We start from the raw sequence: 15,573 nt of genomic DNA on the forward strand, positions 1-15,573 counted from the left end.
CTAGAATTTGGTACTTTAGGTTAGGTCATCCTTCCTTAAATAAGCTAGTATCTTTACAATATTTGCAATAGTCTATCTGTTTCCTTTGACACTTGTACTAATATTTGCAATATATGTCCAATGGCAAAACAGGAAAGGTTACCTTTTCCTTTTAATAACAATTTCTCTGATTCACCTTTTAATCTTGTTCATGTTAATATATGGGGGCCTTGCTCAATGCCTACTCATGATGGTTTCAAATATTTTCTCTCTATTGTTTATGATGCAACTAAATGTACTTGGATATACTTGTTGAAAGCTAAATCTAATGCTAGAGCTCATTTAATTTCTTTTCACAAAATGGTACAAACTCAATTTAAGACAAATATCAAGTCTATAAGATCTGATAATGGCCAAGAATTTGCTATGTTTGAATTTTATTCTAACCATGGTATTATCCATCAAAGAAGTTGTGTTTATAGTCCACAGCAAAATTCTATTGTGCAGAGAAAACATCAACATCTCTCATCTGTTGCTACGACATTAAGAATTCATTCCGATGTTCCTTTGTGCTATTGGGGGGACTGCATTCTCATTGCCACTCACATCATTAATAGGTTGCCATCTCTCATTTTACAGAACAAGTCTCCTTTTAAACTTCTTTTTCATATTCAGCCTTCTTATGCTCATTTAAGGGTGTTTGGGTTCTTGTGTTATGCATCCACTATTTCTGCCCACTATTTCTGTCCATAGAGACAAATTTCAACCTAGAGCCCACCTTGTGTCTTACTATATTATCCACCTGCCACTATAGGCTATAAACTTTTGAATCTTGTTTCTAAACAAGTGTTTCTATCTAGGGAAGTTGTGTTTCATGAACATATCTTTCCTTTTCACTCCCTTGATTCTATCTACTTCACTCTTTCCCATGTTCCTGCTACATTTCCTTCCATAGCTGAGTCCACTTCCGCACTCACTTGTCTGCCTATGGATTCTACACATATGTACCATGATTCTTATTTCCATGATCAACATTTTGCACCTGATGTTGATTCTAATTCTGACATTGAAGATGATGTGATTAATCTTCCTAGTCAAGCCAGTCCAACATAAGATGTACCTCAAATGATTCCAACACAGTTCAAAATGACATTCCACCTTCATTAAGTCATCCTTCATCATCTGAGTCACCTTCCACTACTTCATCTCAGCCTACACTTCCTTTACAGACTCTTAGAAGATCCACTAGAGTGTCTACTAAACCTTCTTATTTGCAATCTTATCATTGCAATCAAGTGAGTTCTTCCTTCATCAATCTAGTCACTCCAAAAAAAGGTACATCTCACCCTATTAAGAATTTCCTTTCCTATTCACATTTATCTACTTCTTATAAGCATTTTTGCAATTCAATCTCTTCAATTGTGGAACCTAGTACTTATGCCCAAGTTGTTAAGGATCCCAAGTGGAGAGAGGCCATGGCAGCTGAGATTGCTACTCTTAAGGCTAAATAGACCTGGTCCTTCACTTCTTTGCCTCCTCATAAGAAACCAATAGGGTGTAAGTGGGTTTATAAAGTTAAGTATAAGGCTGATGGTACTGTTGAAAGATACAAAGCAAAGTTATTTGCAAAATGTTTTACACAAAGGGAGGGGTTGGATTATACAAAAACCTTCTCTCTAGTAGCCAAAATGGTTTCCATTAAAGCCTTACTTGTAGTGGCTGTTGTGAAAGGGTGGCATTTATCTCAACTTGATGTCAACAATGCATTTTTGCAGGTGACCTTGATGAAGAGGTTTACATGGTCTTGGCCCCTAGGCTTTCACAGCAAGAGGGAGGTTGTTTGTAAGCTTAACAAATCATTGTATGGCCTCAAGCAGGCATCTAGGCAATGGTTTTCCAAGTTTTCTCATGTCTTGATTCAACTAGGTTTTCATTAGTCTAAAACTGATTACTCTTTGTTCACAAGAGGCTGCCCTAATTCATTCATTGCTTTATTGGTGTATGTGGATGATGTCCTCATTGCCAATGACAATGCTCAAGTAGTGGCAGACCTCAAGGTGTTGCTAGATAAGCTATTTAAGCTTAAAGACCTGGGACACTTGAAATTTTTTTTAGGCTTGGAGGTGGCAAGGTCTAAGAAAGGTATAAGTCATTGCCAAGGGAAATTTGCCCTGGAGTTGTTGGAAGATTTAGGTGTGAGAGACCACAGGGGTGATCTCAAAAAAGAGATTTGGGTGCTTTAAGGCACATCTCTTTTTGGGTAAGTAGTGTGGAGTTGCCACTTATTTTTTTATTAAAAAAAATAAGAAAAAATCAATACAATTAAATGTTCAAAATACGTCAAATATCATTGATTGAATTAAAAAAAAAAAAGTACAATTTGGTAGATTAACCTTACAAGGCTTTGGTCCTAGTTACATTCTACCAAAATCAAAGACAAAACACTAATCTACTAACCAAAATCCAAAGTTCAAGGGCTAGGTTACAGAATTGGAAGGTGTTAGACACCCATTTTGACTAGACAAAGTCTGGTCTTCTAGTCTCTAATGACCATTATATACCCTTTTGTATGGTGTTGAATGATATGTTATAATACACATAACAAACACTTGACAAAAATTAATTTAAACAAATTTTGTCTTATGGACAATGTCCTCTTTTAAAAGAAGAATCAGATCTGTCTTGAAAATTAAAAAAAAAATGAAACTTGATTTGTAAAAATCAGATCTGTTTTTGTAAAAGGTAAAAAAAAAAATAAAATTAAAAAAAAAATGAGACTTGATTTGTAAAAATCAGATCTGTTTTTGTAAAAGGTAAAAAAAAAAAAAAATAAAGAAAAAAAAAAGGGAGAGAGAGATTTTGTTAAAAAGAATCAAATCTGTTTTAAAAAGTTAAAAAAAAATAATAATAAAATATTTGGTTTACAAAAAATTAGATATGTTTTTAAAAGTTAAAAAAGTAAGATTTTTAAAAGATGATTCATATTCATGAGACAAACTTATTATGCATGATCACATATTAAAAAGAAAGACTTTAACCTAACTCTTAACTCCTTCTTTGAAATTTCAAAATCTGCAATTTTATAAAAAAGAAAACTTTTTCAGAAAAATTTTCAGATCTATACTTAATGAAAATACAAATTTGTTTTGTAACCAGAAAAAAATACAAATCTATATTAATAAAAATAAAGATCAGTTTTGAGACCAAAAAAATACAAATCTGTATTTAATGAAAATACAGACTAGTTTTGTCACTAGAAAAAATACATATTTGTATTTAATGAAAATACAGACCAGTTTTGCGACTAGATCTGTATTTAATGAAAATATAGACCAGATTTGAGATCAAAAATACAGGTCTGTATTTAATGAAAACATAGACTAGTTTTGAATTTTTTTTAAAAAAGTTTTTGATGATCATTAGCAGATTTTGAAATTAAAGAAAAAAAATTAAAATAAATAATCAACTAAGAACATGTCAAAGAAATTTCAACTAAGTATATAAGCATGGAAAATATGAATTAAGAACAAGGCACAATAAAAATCAAACATATTAACTGCGTTCATGCAATGAACAATCAAAACATATTCACTAATGGGGAAAAAAAAAAAAACAGATAGAAGAATATAACTAAATACCTTTTGCATGAGCATGCTCTTCAGTAGAAGAATATTTTAGAAATCAAAGAAGTTTTCACTTCTTTGAGGTCTAAAATAATTTACTTTCAAAAAAGAACTTCTTAAAGCCTTTAGAATGTCTTTAATGTAAGGGAAGCAGAAAAGAAGAGCCCTTAATTCTAATCTTTTTCCTCTATTTATATAGGTTGGGATGCTTAAAAAATAAGCAGAATGAGATCAGATACGAATTGGAATGCGATCTTATCTCTAAAAAGTCAAAAAGATTGATTTTATCTCAATCAGGAAGCTCCTGGGCCAGGCCGAGCATTTGGGACAATTAGGCCTTGTTTGGATTTTAGGAAACTCATATCCCATATCTCACAAAAACTGAGTTTTGTTAACTCATATCTCAAAATTTGTGGGTCCCACATACACAAACTTTGTTTGGCTTCTTTTCCATATCTGAACTCAGTTATCATATCTACAAATTGTGGAATATGGGATATGAGTTTTGGAAACTCCACCGGGCTGTTTTTTTTTTTTTTGAGTTTTGGGTTTCGTTTCACTCAATGGCATTTTGTGTAATTGTTGGACTGCTTTGGGACCCACAGCAGTGTTTAGTCAAATCACACAGCAGACCACTGAAATAAACCAACGGCCCTTTTCTTTACTTTCCCAACTACCTTCAGCCCAGCCCTTCACTACACCCATTTTCTATCACTTTCTATTTTGTTTCTCCCAAACCCACAAGACACAACACAGCAACAAGTTCATCAGCGCCGCAGCACAGCACGCACTCATCAGCGTCTCTCCGCCGATCAGTTTTGCCTCTGTCCACTGCATTTTTCTTTTCCGGTGAGAATATTCTCCATCTTTTGGGTTTTATTTTGCTATTTTTTATTTTTTTCATGTTCTTCCATTTTTTGTTTTGTGTTTACTGAGAACTTGAGGAATGGGTAGGAAATTATTTATGCCTCTTTTTTTACTCTCTACTCAAGTATAATACCTATTTTTATGTTTTTAATTTTTTTTATTTTAGAATTTTCTGTGTTTGTTCCTCTGCTACAACCATCGTGAGTGAACAGAGGCATCTTTGCTCTGCCTTTGGCTTGGGGAAAAAAAAAAAAATCTGTACCGAGGGTTATGGAAATTTCCTGTACAATGTTTGCCTTTAGCTTGTTCCTCTGTTACTCATTTTTTTATTTTATTTACGGTATTATTTAGAACCAAGTGATCTTCGATGCATGTTGTAGTGCCTCTTTTTATGTTTTTAATTTTTTATATTTTAGAAGTTTCTGGGTTTGTTCCCCTGTTACAGCCATGGTGAGTGAACAATGTCTGATTTGCTCTGCCTCTGGCTTGGGAAAAAAAATATATTGCTGTACCGAGTGTTATGGAAATTTTCTGTACAATGTCTGCCTTTGGTAATGACATTGATTTAATGCACATTTCTCACTTTAGACAGTAGGTTGGTAATTTTTGCTGAACTGTATGAGGCTTTTAAAGAATCTTAAATTTAGTTTGTTTAATCATCATTTTTTAAGAATCTTTTAGATTGTAACTATTGCACCTTCAGTTAAGACCCCTAAACACTATTGCCTGACTTTGATTGAATTCATGGAAATGTTTCTTGTTTATATTATATGTGATTGTTACATGATCAGAGGTTGTTATTAGATGGCTGAGGATTTAAGGAGGTGGGACAATGAATGTGTCGAAGAACTTTGTGACATTGTCTTCGGCCAATGGATGTTGGGTAATTTTGCAATTGGGGTTCCCCGTGAGCCATTGTGGGATGTGATCACAAACACTCTCAATGCTCGGACGGGGAAGGATTTCCGTAAGAGGCAGGTTATGCGTAAGTTCAAAACTGTCCGGAGGGGGTATTGTGCCGCCCACGGAGTGGATTATAGGCGAAGGCAAAGGCGTGGGTGGCCAGTGGTGGGTCTGGATGAGGGGGCTGGTTCAGATGTGGGGGCTGGTCCAGTGGTGGGTCTGGATGAGGGGGCTGGTTCAGATGAGGGGGCTGGTCCAGTGGTGGGTCTGGATGAGGGGGCTGGTCCAGATGAGGGGGCTGGTCTATCTCAGTAAGAGGCGATTGGTGGAATCTGAATCCTTATAGTGCGTAGCGAACCATTTTGTTTATGCTAACTTCTTTTTTTTCCACTATAGTTTGTAGACTACTATGGTGTTGTTAGCGTACACTTTCACACGCACTCACCTATGGCTATTAGTGACCACTTTTGTTGTAAAACAATGCCAAGGTCTTTTGACTTTTTGTATGTTACGTGGTCACAATGTAATATTGTAGCTACGAATTGGAATATACCTATGTATGGTGTTATCTTTAATATTTATTGTTCATTTATATTCCTTGTTCATTTATTTACAAAGTAACATTCCTTGGTCATAGTAACACATTAATATTCGTTGTTCATTTATTTACTTGTCAATACAAAGTGTGTTCATCTTATTGTGTGAGATGTTTGAATTAGATGGCACATCAATCCCAAAATGTGGAAGACAAAAAGTGGCCTGCCCATGTACAACACATACTTATAGAGATTATGGTAGAGGAACAAATTAAGGGTAACATGGAGAATGGTGTTTTTAAGGGCAGTATGTGGGAAACAATAACACAAGAACTTAATAAAAGGTCTGGTAAACTTTTAACTACTAAGCAAGTCTTCCAAAAGCACAATAGGCTTCGGGGTAAACAACGCAAGTGGAGTCAATTGCTAAATCATACGGGATTGGGGTGGGATGAGGCCACCCAAACTGTTACATGCAGTGATGAGGTTTGGGAGCATGTGGTGGCGGTAAGTTACTTTACGCATTTCAAGTTTCATGTTCGTATTAAATGCTTTTGCGTTGTTGTGATTACTTTGCTGCCTAACTCAAATTCATTTGCTTGTGTTGTTGTAGGCTAATCGGAACGCAAATAACCTCCGAAAGAAGGGATGCCCTGACTATGATAAGCTGAAGCAGTTGTTTGCCCCCAGTACTGCAACTGGGCACCTTCAGATTTCATCAAACACACCTGCATTGAACAGCGATGAAGAGCGTGAACTGGAGGATGAGCTTGCTGCTGATGCTGCTCCTATCCATCTTGATGATGATTGTTACACCCCGAACTTGGATAGTATTCCTCGGAATACAGAGGAGACTAATGATGTTGACCAAACCCAAGCTGCAGGCAAGCGTCCTGTGCAAGAAGCAAGTGCCAAGGGTAAGAAAGTGGCGAAGAAGTCCGACAAAGTCAGTGAGATGACTGTGGCCCTAAAGGATTACACTGCAATGACAAGGGAGAGGTTTAGTGGTAACAGGGGCAAGTCAAGTGGCACTTCTGAACAATTTGCCCAATCAGCAGTTGGAGGTGATCCATGTTCTCTAGGGAAAGCCATTGACATGCTTAATCAGTATGTGGATCTCAGTAACAAGGAATTTTTGAAAATCTCAAAGGCTCTGCATGTGAAGGAGAATAGGGTGGTGTTCATGGGCATGCTAGAGAATAGGAGGCGGGCATGGATGGAGGAAATTATTAACCCGGAGGATTGATAGTTGTATCTTATTTTATTATGTGATAGTTATTGTAGTACTTGCACCTTTTGTCACAAAAACATTGATATGTTTTGTTGGTTATTATTTTCTAGACTATGGATGTTTGTCATGTTGTCTTCTTTATTTCTAGACTTGATGCAGTCATGTATGTTGAATATTCTTAACTTATTATTCGGAATATTTATGATAATTTCCCGCATTCGCCTTGATTTATTATTGAGTGCTTGTTATTATAAATAGGTTTACTGTAAACAGGTTTAATAGCATGTCATTATGGTGTGTAGGTGACAATGACATCAAGGAGTGAATGGTTAGATGCATTCTTGGCATATGATTTTGACGAATCATACTTTGATGCCATGGATGCTGATGATGTTAGTGATGATACTGATGATGATAATTTGTGGGGTTCAGAGTGTGATAGCGAAGATGAAGCAGAGTTTGACTTTGTGAATCCTTTGGTGGGTGAGATGTTCGCATATATGCAGCGACATTATGATAAACAGCCTATGCGTGATAGTATCCTCACAGGCCAAGGATACATGGATGAACTTGATAGTAATCCTAATAAGTGTTTTGAGATGTTTCGCATGACACGCCCGTATCTGTTACATTTAGTGGATGAGTTGATCGGTCATGGATACTTAAAGGAAGGGCAGGGTGATGTGGATGCCACGCAAGCGGTTGCCATGTTGTTATACATACTTGGCCACAATACCCGAATGAGGTGTGTTGCAGACAGATTCCAGCACTCAACTGAGACAGTGTCCCGCCACTTCCGCAAGGTGTTACGGGCTCTTCATTCGTATGCGAGATATCTGATTAAGCCAGATCCAGATGTAGTTTGCCTCCCCGAACATCTTCGGGTGAATAAGTACTGCCCATGGTTCGAGGTAATATATACCACTTTATTATATTGTAAATGTGTTTTGTTTAACTAGGTACATACATCATCAGTACTTATGTCATGTGCAGAACTGTGTTGGGGCAATGGATGGCACCCATGTGAGTGATCGGCCTCCTAAACATGTGACACAAGCATACAGGTCACGAAAGGCTACCGTAACCACAAATGTGTTGTGTGTGTGCAATATGGATATGCAATTTATTTATGATCATGCAGGGTGGGAAGGTAGTGCTAATGACTCACGGGTGTTTGACGAAGCGATTGGTGACCCAAAACATGGATTCCCANATATGTTGCCAAGTCCAACACCTACACTAGAAGACACTCCAAACACCTACAATACATTTCCATAATCCACTAATCCAAATTCAGAATCATGGAAGACACATTTGTCGTAATCCAATCTCCCTATTACCAAGTGAAAATATAAACAACACCGCAACTAAAAACCATGACATAAGTAGAGCAATTTGGTATTTACGTGCTCGCGCATTGGCCATACGAAGGGAAGCCCTTGCTTTTTCAGCACTACGCTTTGCTACTCTTTCCATGTGGATTAGGTTTGCTATCATTGCACGGGCTTCCATCTCATTGTTTTTTGCCATAGCTGCCTCGGCCTCAAGCCTAGTAAATTTCGCAATGACAATCGGTGCTGTTGCAGCTCCACGCCTACATGGGATGCCATCCAACCACTTAAAGGACTTACAATGTTCGTCGCTGCCCTGCATATTAAACAAAGATGGTAAGTACATGAGCTGCAGATCATAGCAACTTTAACCATGAAGGAACGATGATAGCAAGCGCAGCTTATACTTACAGGCTTCCAATGTCTACAGCCATAAAACCGTCTACCGAAATTATGGAGCTGCAAAGATGTCCGCAACACGCATTGATCCATGTCACACACGTGTCCCCTATAGTTGGAGTTATAGCTACTGCCACTTGCCTCCGACATTGGTCTAGATTGGTACAACCTAATTTTCAGCTTGAACAGGAACAAGAACAAGGGGGAGAACATGTTCAAAGTTTCAAGTTAGTGCTTAAGCAAAGCAAATGAAAAGGATGCCTTCCTAAAGAATAAAACCAAATGCATAGACATGATTTACAAATATTTAAAACATTAAAGAATACAAAAGGTTCCAAAATTTGGGCATTGATTTACCTAGAGTTTTTTTCATTATAATTTTTTAATATAGAGCTTAATCAAGAGCAAATCAACTCAAATTGGTCAAACAGGTTGAAGTAGACATGTGGGCCAATAAAGCTCAATACATGAAAGATATGAATATTTGGTTATAATTGGTAACCTGAATTACTTGGTAGAGAAACACGTATTGCAAATCAACCTTAAAGAAAACCTTTCACTAATGTAGATTTGTGATGACACCAAAACGTATATATAGTTCCCTAGATATGACAATTCAGTCTTCCTAAAGAACCTAAGAATGAATTGCCAATCAAGTTCTGTTTTCAATACAGGTAAACATGCAAAGAGATTACAGAAACTAGAAGTGCACCATACATATACGATATATACGGTATGCTCGATATGCTTCATTGAATATATTTATACAGCAAATAAACACGTTGCAATAAAGATCTGGATTCTGGAGCTTGTTTTCATAATAAATGAATAAAATGAAGTAGTCTTAACGTTAGCAAAATCAGCTTCTTTTGCTATAACTCAAAATGATAGAGAACGTAATAAAACACATTTGCAGTATAAATAAAGTACATGATACTGCACATTTGCAATGAAAATAAGAGAACATCATATATTCATTCAACATAAAACACGTATAGAATACTGTAATAAAATATCATTCTTATCAACATATATTTCATACAAAGTCTTATTAAGTGCATGAGTAGTGTCCTACAAAGTCTTATTAAGTGCATTCCCTTTCAAAGGATCCAACCGTCCCTTATTAGTAAAATAATTGGCAAATATCCCAATGAATGTCTCTGCATTTCTCTCTTGAACTTCACATAAGGTTTTCCTATATTTTATCAACCTCAAAGCTTTCATAAAATTAAAAACTAATGAGTATCAAGATTTTATATAAACTGTAATTTTAAGTGACAATTTGCGAGATCTAATCATCAAAATTTATATATCCAAATAAATTTCATAATATTTTCCTTTTAAGTTTTTATTCTTGTTCTGCTGTATCAAATTCAAAAACAACCATAATATAATTAACTTTTAGTGAATAAACAATAGTTTCAGATTGATTTCTTCATTTCCTCTCTCAAAAAGCTCAACAAAGACAAACAATAGTTTCAGAATAAACAATAGTTTCAGATTGATTTCTTCATTTTCAGAGTAGTACCTCCACTTAGAGTAGTACCATAAACCATAGAAGACCCATCACTCAGAACGCAACAAAGACAAAAACAAAATGAACAAAAATGAAATATTGGTTAAATCTAAAAGCAGAGTAGTACCTCCAACTTAGCCTCTTCTTTCACAGCGTCCCAAATTGGATCAGCAATCGGATCACCCAATTTGCTACATCTCACAAACAGAAAAGAGAAGAATGTATAAACAGCTGAACCAGTTTAATTCTGAAATATATAGAAAAAATCATGAAAATGGGAAGAAGTAAGACCGTACCAACAGAGGGCTAATAAATTTCTCTTCAGCAGACCCACAGTGCCGCGATGGGTAGCAAAGTTGAAGGTGAGAAAGATGAGCAACCCACAATACCTAGGTTGTGTTCAGAGTTGGGAGTCTGGGATTCCTTCGTGTGGGTTTCTGGAGTTCGATATGAGGGACGGATCTAACGCAGTGGAGGTGGAGAAGTGAGGGGCAGAAAATGAGAGGCGGAGTGAGGCTGTGAAAATCTCAAGATCAGTGGTGAGAGAGTGGAGACGTTGCTGTGTGCTCAGAGAGTGTTGAAGTTGGGGAGAGAGTGCTTTTGTTGTGGAAAGGTTGTGAAGAGAGGAAAGAGAGAGCCAACGCGGGACGGGCTTGTGACCGTTCTGTGCACCTGTGCTGGGGAGTGATTTTTGTGGGACCGGTGAATGACATAAAGGTGAGTAATGAAATTGGAAAATTCATTGAAATGTTTCACCCAAACAGCCCACAAACTGAGTTATAGATATTTGAGTATTTTTAAGTGAAGAGTGATGAGTTATCAGTGATGAGTGATGAGTGATAAAAAATAAGTGATGAGTGATGAGTGAACAAAAAAAATAAACCAAACAGGGCCTTAGCACTCCAAGAGTGCCGACAAGCCCTCTTGGGTGCTAGGCCCACATTTGAGTTGTGGCCTAATTTGGACTCCTTTTTCGAGGATTTTTTAGCCGAAAATTGCACCTAGACACGTTTTTGATTCGTATTCTAAAAATTAATCCATTTTTCTTGATGTTTGGGTCTTTAAAGTGATAATTATCTTATAGATAAATATTCTAAAAAGACTTGATTATCCATAATTTCTTTGTTATCTGATTATTCACTTTATTCCCATGCAAGCAAGCCTATTTTTGACACTAACTAACAACCAATCACAAGATTGTTTACTTAATTTATCAGCCATGATTTAATCAAGGTTGATCTTTAAAGATTGCCTAGCCCTATAACCTAAAACCTTGGGACATACAACTAGTGTTTTGTTGTTTTGAAAAATGAAAACTATGAATACTTGACCTACTTGACAACTGATAAACTTGTATTGAATCTTGAAATCTGAGGTAACTGAGAGGCTTCTCTATCTCAATCTGAATCTGGGGTGGAATGAGAGGCTTCTCTATCTTAATCCGCATGTAAGGGTGACCAAAGGGCTTTTCTACCTTGATATGAATGGGAAGGTAACCAAAAGGCTTCTCTATCTTAGAACTTGGGCAATTGAGAGGCTTCTCTATCTCAATCTTGAACTGTGATGACCAAGGGGGCTTCTCTACCTTGATCTGAATGGGAGGCAACCAAGAGGCTTCTCTATCTTGGAACCTGAGGTGATTAAAGGCTTCTCTATCTTAATCTTGAACTGTGACAACAAAGGGGCTTCTTTACCTTAATCTGAATGGGAGGTAACCAAAAGGCTTCTCTATCTTGCAACCTGGGGAGATTGAGAGGCTTTTCTATCTCAATCTTGAACTGTGACGACCAAGGGGCTTCTCTACCTTGATCTGAATGGGAGGTAACTAAGAGGCTTCTCTATCTCAATCTTGAACTGTAAAGACCAAGGAGCTTCTGTACCTTGATTTGAATGGAAGGTAACCAAGAGACTTCTCTATCTTAGAACTTGAGGTGATTAAGAGGCTTCTTTATCTCAATCTTGACTTGTGACAACAAATGGGCTTCTTTACCTTAATTTGAATGGGAGGTAACCAAGAGGATTCTCTATCTTGGAACCTGGGGAGATTGAGAGGCTTATCTATCTCAATCTTGAACTGTGATGACCAAGGGGCTTCTCTACCTTGATATGAATGAGAGGGAACCAAAAGGCTTCTCTATCTTGAGACTTGGGGCAATTAAGAGGCTTCTCTATCCCAATCTTGAACTATGATAACCAAGGGGTTTCTCTACCTTGATCTGAACGGGAGGTAACCAAGAGGCTTTCTATCTTGGAACCCTGGGACGATTGAAAGGCTTCTCTATCTCAATCTCGAACTGTGACAACTAAGGGGCTTCTCTACCTTAATCTAAATGGGGAGGTAACTAAGAGGCTTCTCTATCATGGAACCTGGGCAATTGAGAGGCTTCTCTATCTCAATCTTGAACTGTGACAACCAAGGGGGCTTCTCTACTTTGATCTAAATGGAAGGCAACCAAGAGGCTTCTCTATCTTGGAACCTGAGGTGATTGAAAGGTTTCTCTATTTCAATCTTGAACTGTGACAAAAAAAGGGGCTTCTCTACCTTAATCTGAATGGGAGGTAACCAAAAGGCTTCTCTATCTTACAACCCAGGGAGATTGAGAGGCTTCTCTATCTCAATCTTGAACTGTGACGACCAAGAGGCTTCTCTACCTTGATCTGAATTGGAGGTAACCAAGCTTCTCTATCTCAATCTTGAATTGTGAAGACCAAGGAGCTTCTATACCTTGATTTGAATGGAAGGTAACCAAGAGGCTTCTTTATCTTAGAACTTGAGGCGATTAAGAGGCTTTTTTTATCTCAATCTTGACTTGTGACGACAAATGGGCTTCTCTACCTTAATCTAAATGAGAGGTAACCAAAAGGCTTCTCTATCTTGGAACCTGGGAAGATTGAAAGGCTTCTATATCTCAATCTTGAACTGAGACGACCAAGGGGCTTCTTTATCTTGATATGAATGAGAGGTAACCAAGAGGCTTCTCTATCTTGAAACTTGGGGCAATTAAGAGGCTTCTCTATCCCAATCTTGAACTATGATAACCAAGTGGTTTCTCTACCTTGATCTGAATAGGAGGTAACCAAGAGGCTTTCTATCTTGGAACCTGGGACGATTGAAAGGCTTCTCTATCTCAATCTTGAACTGTGACAACCAAGGGGCTTCTCAACCTTGATCTGTATAGGAGATAATCAAAAGGCTTCTCTATCTTGGAACCTGAGGTGATTGCGAGGCTTCTCTACCTCAATCTTGAATTGTAATGACCAAGGGGCTTCTCTACCTTAATCTGAATGGGAGATAACTACGAGGCTTCTCTATCTTGGAACCTGGGTTTTGCCTGCAAAAGAAGAAAATTTAGGAGTATATTTTAAATGATGGGTGCCCTATTGTTCCGCTATTTTGAGATGTGTGATTTTCCTCTCTCTCTCTCTCTCTCTCTCTCTCTCTCTCTCTCTCTCTCTCTCTCTCTCTCTCTCTCTCTCTCTCTCTCTCTCTCTCTCTCTCTCTCTCTGACTTGAATTTCCTCCTTAGAAGGAAAACCTTGACCAATTTTTGTAGTTCTTTGAAAACGAATTTTTATTTATTTATTTTTTTTTTTTTGAAATTTGAAATTTGAAATTTTCTTTGAAAAATTATACCCTTTGTTCTTGACCATCCTTGAAAATTTATTTTTCTTTCCTTCAAAATTGAAATTTTCTTGAAATTGAAACCATTTGTCTTTGAAAATCTTTGAATTTTTTTTTTAATTTCATCTTTAAAAAAAAAAAATCGAAATAAAAGCAATTTTTTTTGGGTGAGTTGACTGAGTCAACTCAATCAAACCTGAGTTGACTCAGCAACCAGGTGTGTTAAAAAAAGGGGGGCCAAATTTTTGGCTCCCTTTTGTGCTTGTTTCCATCATTTTTTTTTTTTTACTTCCCCTTCTACACTCTCTCTTCTTCCTCCATTGTTACTATTCACAAGCTTCTTTCACTTGCATTTTCTTCATTCTCACAGCATTTCTTCCTTAGAAAATCACTGCTCGAGGCTTCTAAACTTGCTTTCATTCATTTCCCCCAATATCTCTTCAGATCTTTGTGTTCTTGACCACCTTTGCAACAAATCCATTTTCTTGAAACCCATCTCCACACCTCCATTTTTTGCATCTTCAAAGGCATCTTCTAAGAGACCATCTTTTCTTACTTTCAATGGGAAGAAATATCATCCATCCCTTGAATGGAATGAGGAAGAGGGGTTTCTTTAAGACCCTAAGACCCATGCTCCACACTCCAAAAAGGACTTCAAAGTGAGCTCATTTTTTTTTTCTTGGCAAATTTGTTGATTTTATGTTTTGTTGAGAGCTTGATCGTAGGACATTGTCATTTTGTTGTGGTTTTTTCTTGTTGGAATTTTGAACATTGTATGATTTGGTTAGAAATCCTTGCGTGATCATGTTGTGCTCTTTGTTTTGGGGGATTTTTGAATTGTTGAGTTATTTGGTATGAAACTTGGACAATGTTGATGACTCATGAAGTTTGGCAATGTATGTAACTTATGGTATTGTTGAGTGAATTTTTACTTTAATTTTATGGGTATTGAAATCATGAAAATTTGATGTGTAGGCTTGATTGAACAAACTCACTTTTAATGAGTGTGGAAATTTTGTTGGAATGTGTAAGTCTTATTTCATGATTATGGAAATTTTTATGGCTATGGGTATGGAAAATTTTTGTGGTGGTATGGATTTTTATGTTGGATATGGGATTTTTTTTTTTTTTTTTTTTTTGTTAGACATGGAATTTTTTGTTGGACATGGAAAAAAAAAATTGGTTGGACATGGAATTTTTTGTTAATGTTAGACATGGGATTTTTGGCATAGGATTTTTTTGTTGGACATGGAATTTTTTGTTGGATTTTTTTGTTTGTTGGGATCCTAGGGTGAGTATTTTGGGACATGGTATTTTGTGGACATCTCACTGACTGGCTAAACTTTGTTTTACAGAACCTCAAGAGTTGAGATAACCTCCAGATGTTGAAAGGCATATGGGAGGTATTGTCCCTACCTCCCCAGATATTAAGAACATCATTAATGGAGCTGGCTTCGAAACCTTTTTCCAAGCTCTATTGAATACCAATGAGTATAAAGACTTCCAATTACTCTTTGCTTTGTCAGAGTGATTCTGGGACACTACTTGCACTTTCCATTTTCCAGGC

At 36.9% G+C, this 15,573-nt stretch overlaps 2 protein-coding genes across 2 annotated transcripts; one reads left to right on the forward strand and one right to left on the reverse strand.

The window, feature by feature from the left end:
- Positions 1–6,106: 6,106 nt before the first annotated feature.
- On the forward strand, positions 6,107–7,241 carry LOC112040995 (uncharacterized). The gene is made up of 2 exons (XM_024073919.2): positions 6,107–6,415; positions 6,522–7,241. The coding sequence occupies exons 1-2, from the start codon at positions 6,164–6,166 to the stop codon at positions 7,152–7,154; spliced, it is 885 nt and encodes a 294-aa protein (XP_023929687.2). The 5' UTR covers positions 6,107–6,163; the 3' UTR covers positions 7,155–7,241.
- A 1,114-nt stretch (positions 7,242–8,355) lies between these two features.
- Positions 8,356–10,763, reverse strand: LOC112040984 (uncharacterized). Its single transcript, XM_065778169.1, has 4 exons — positions 10,682–10,763; positions 10,513–10,576; positions 8,882–9,049; positions 8,356–8,786 (listed from the first exon to the last, which is right to left on the reverse strand). Exons 3-4 carry the CDS (start codon positions 9,017–9,019, stop codon positions 8,439–8,441), a joined length of 486 nt encoding a protein of 161 aa, XP_065634241.1. The 5' UTR covers positions 9,020–9,049; positions 10,513–10,576; positions 10,682–10,763; the 3' UTR covers positions 8,356–8,438.
- Positions 10,764–15,573: the final 4,810 nt, after the last annotated feature.

This window comes from Quercus suber, unplaced genomic scaffold, assembly GCF_002906115.3.
Source record: "Quercus suber isolate HL8 unplaced genomic scaffold, Cork oak 2.0 scaffold_175, whole genome shotgun sequence".
Taxonomy (NCBI): Eukaryota; Viridiplantae; Streptophyta; class Magnoliopsida; order Fagales; family Fagaceae; genus Quercus; species Quercus suber.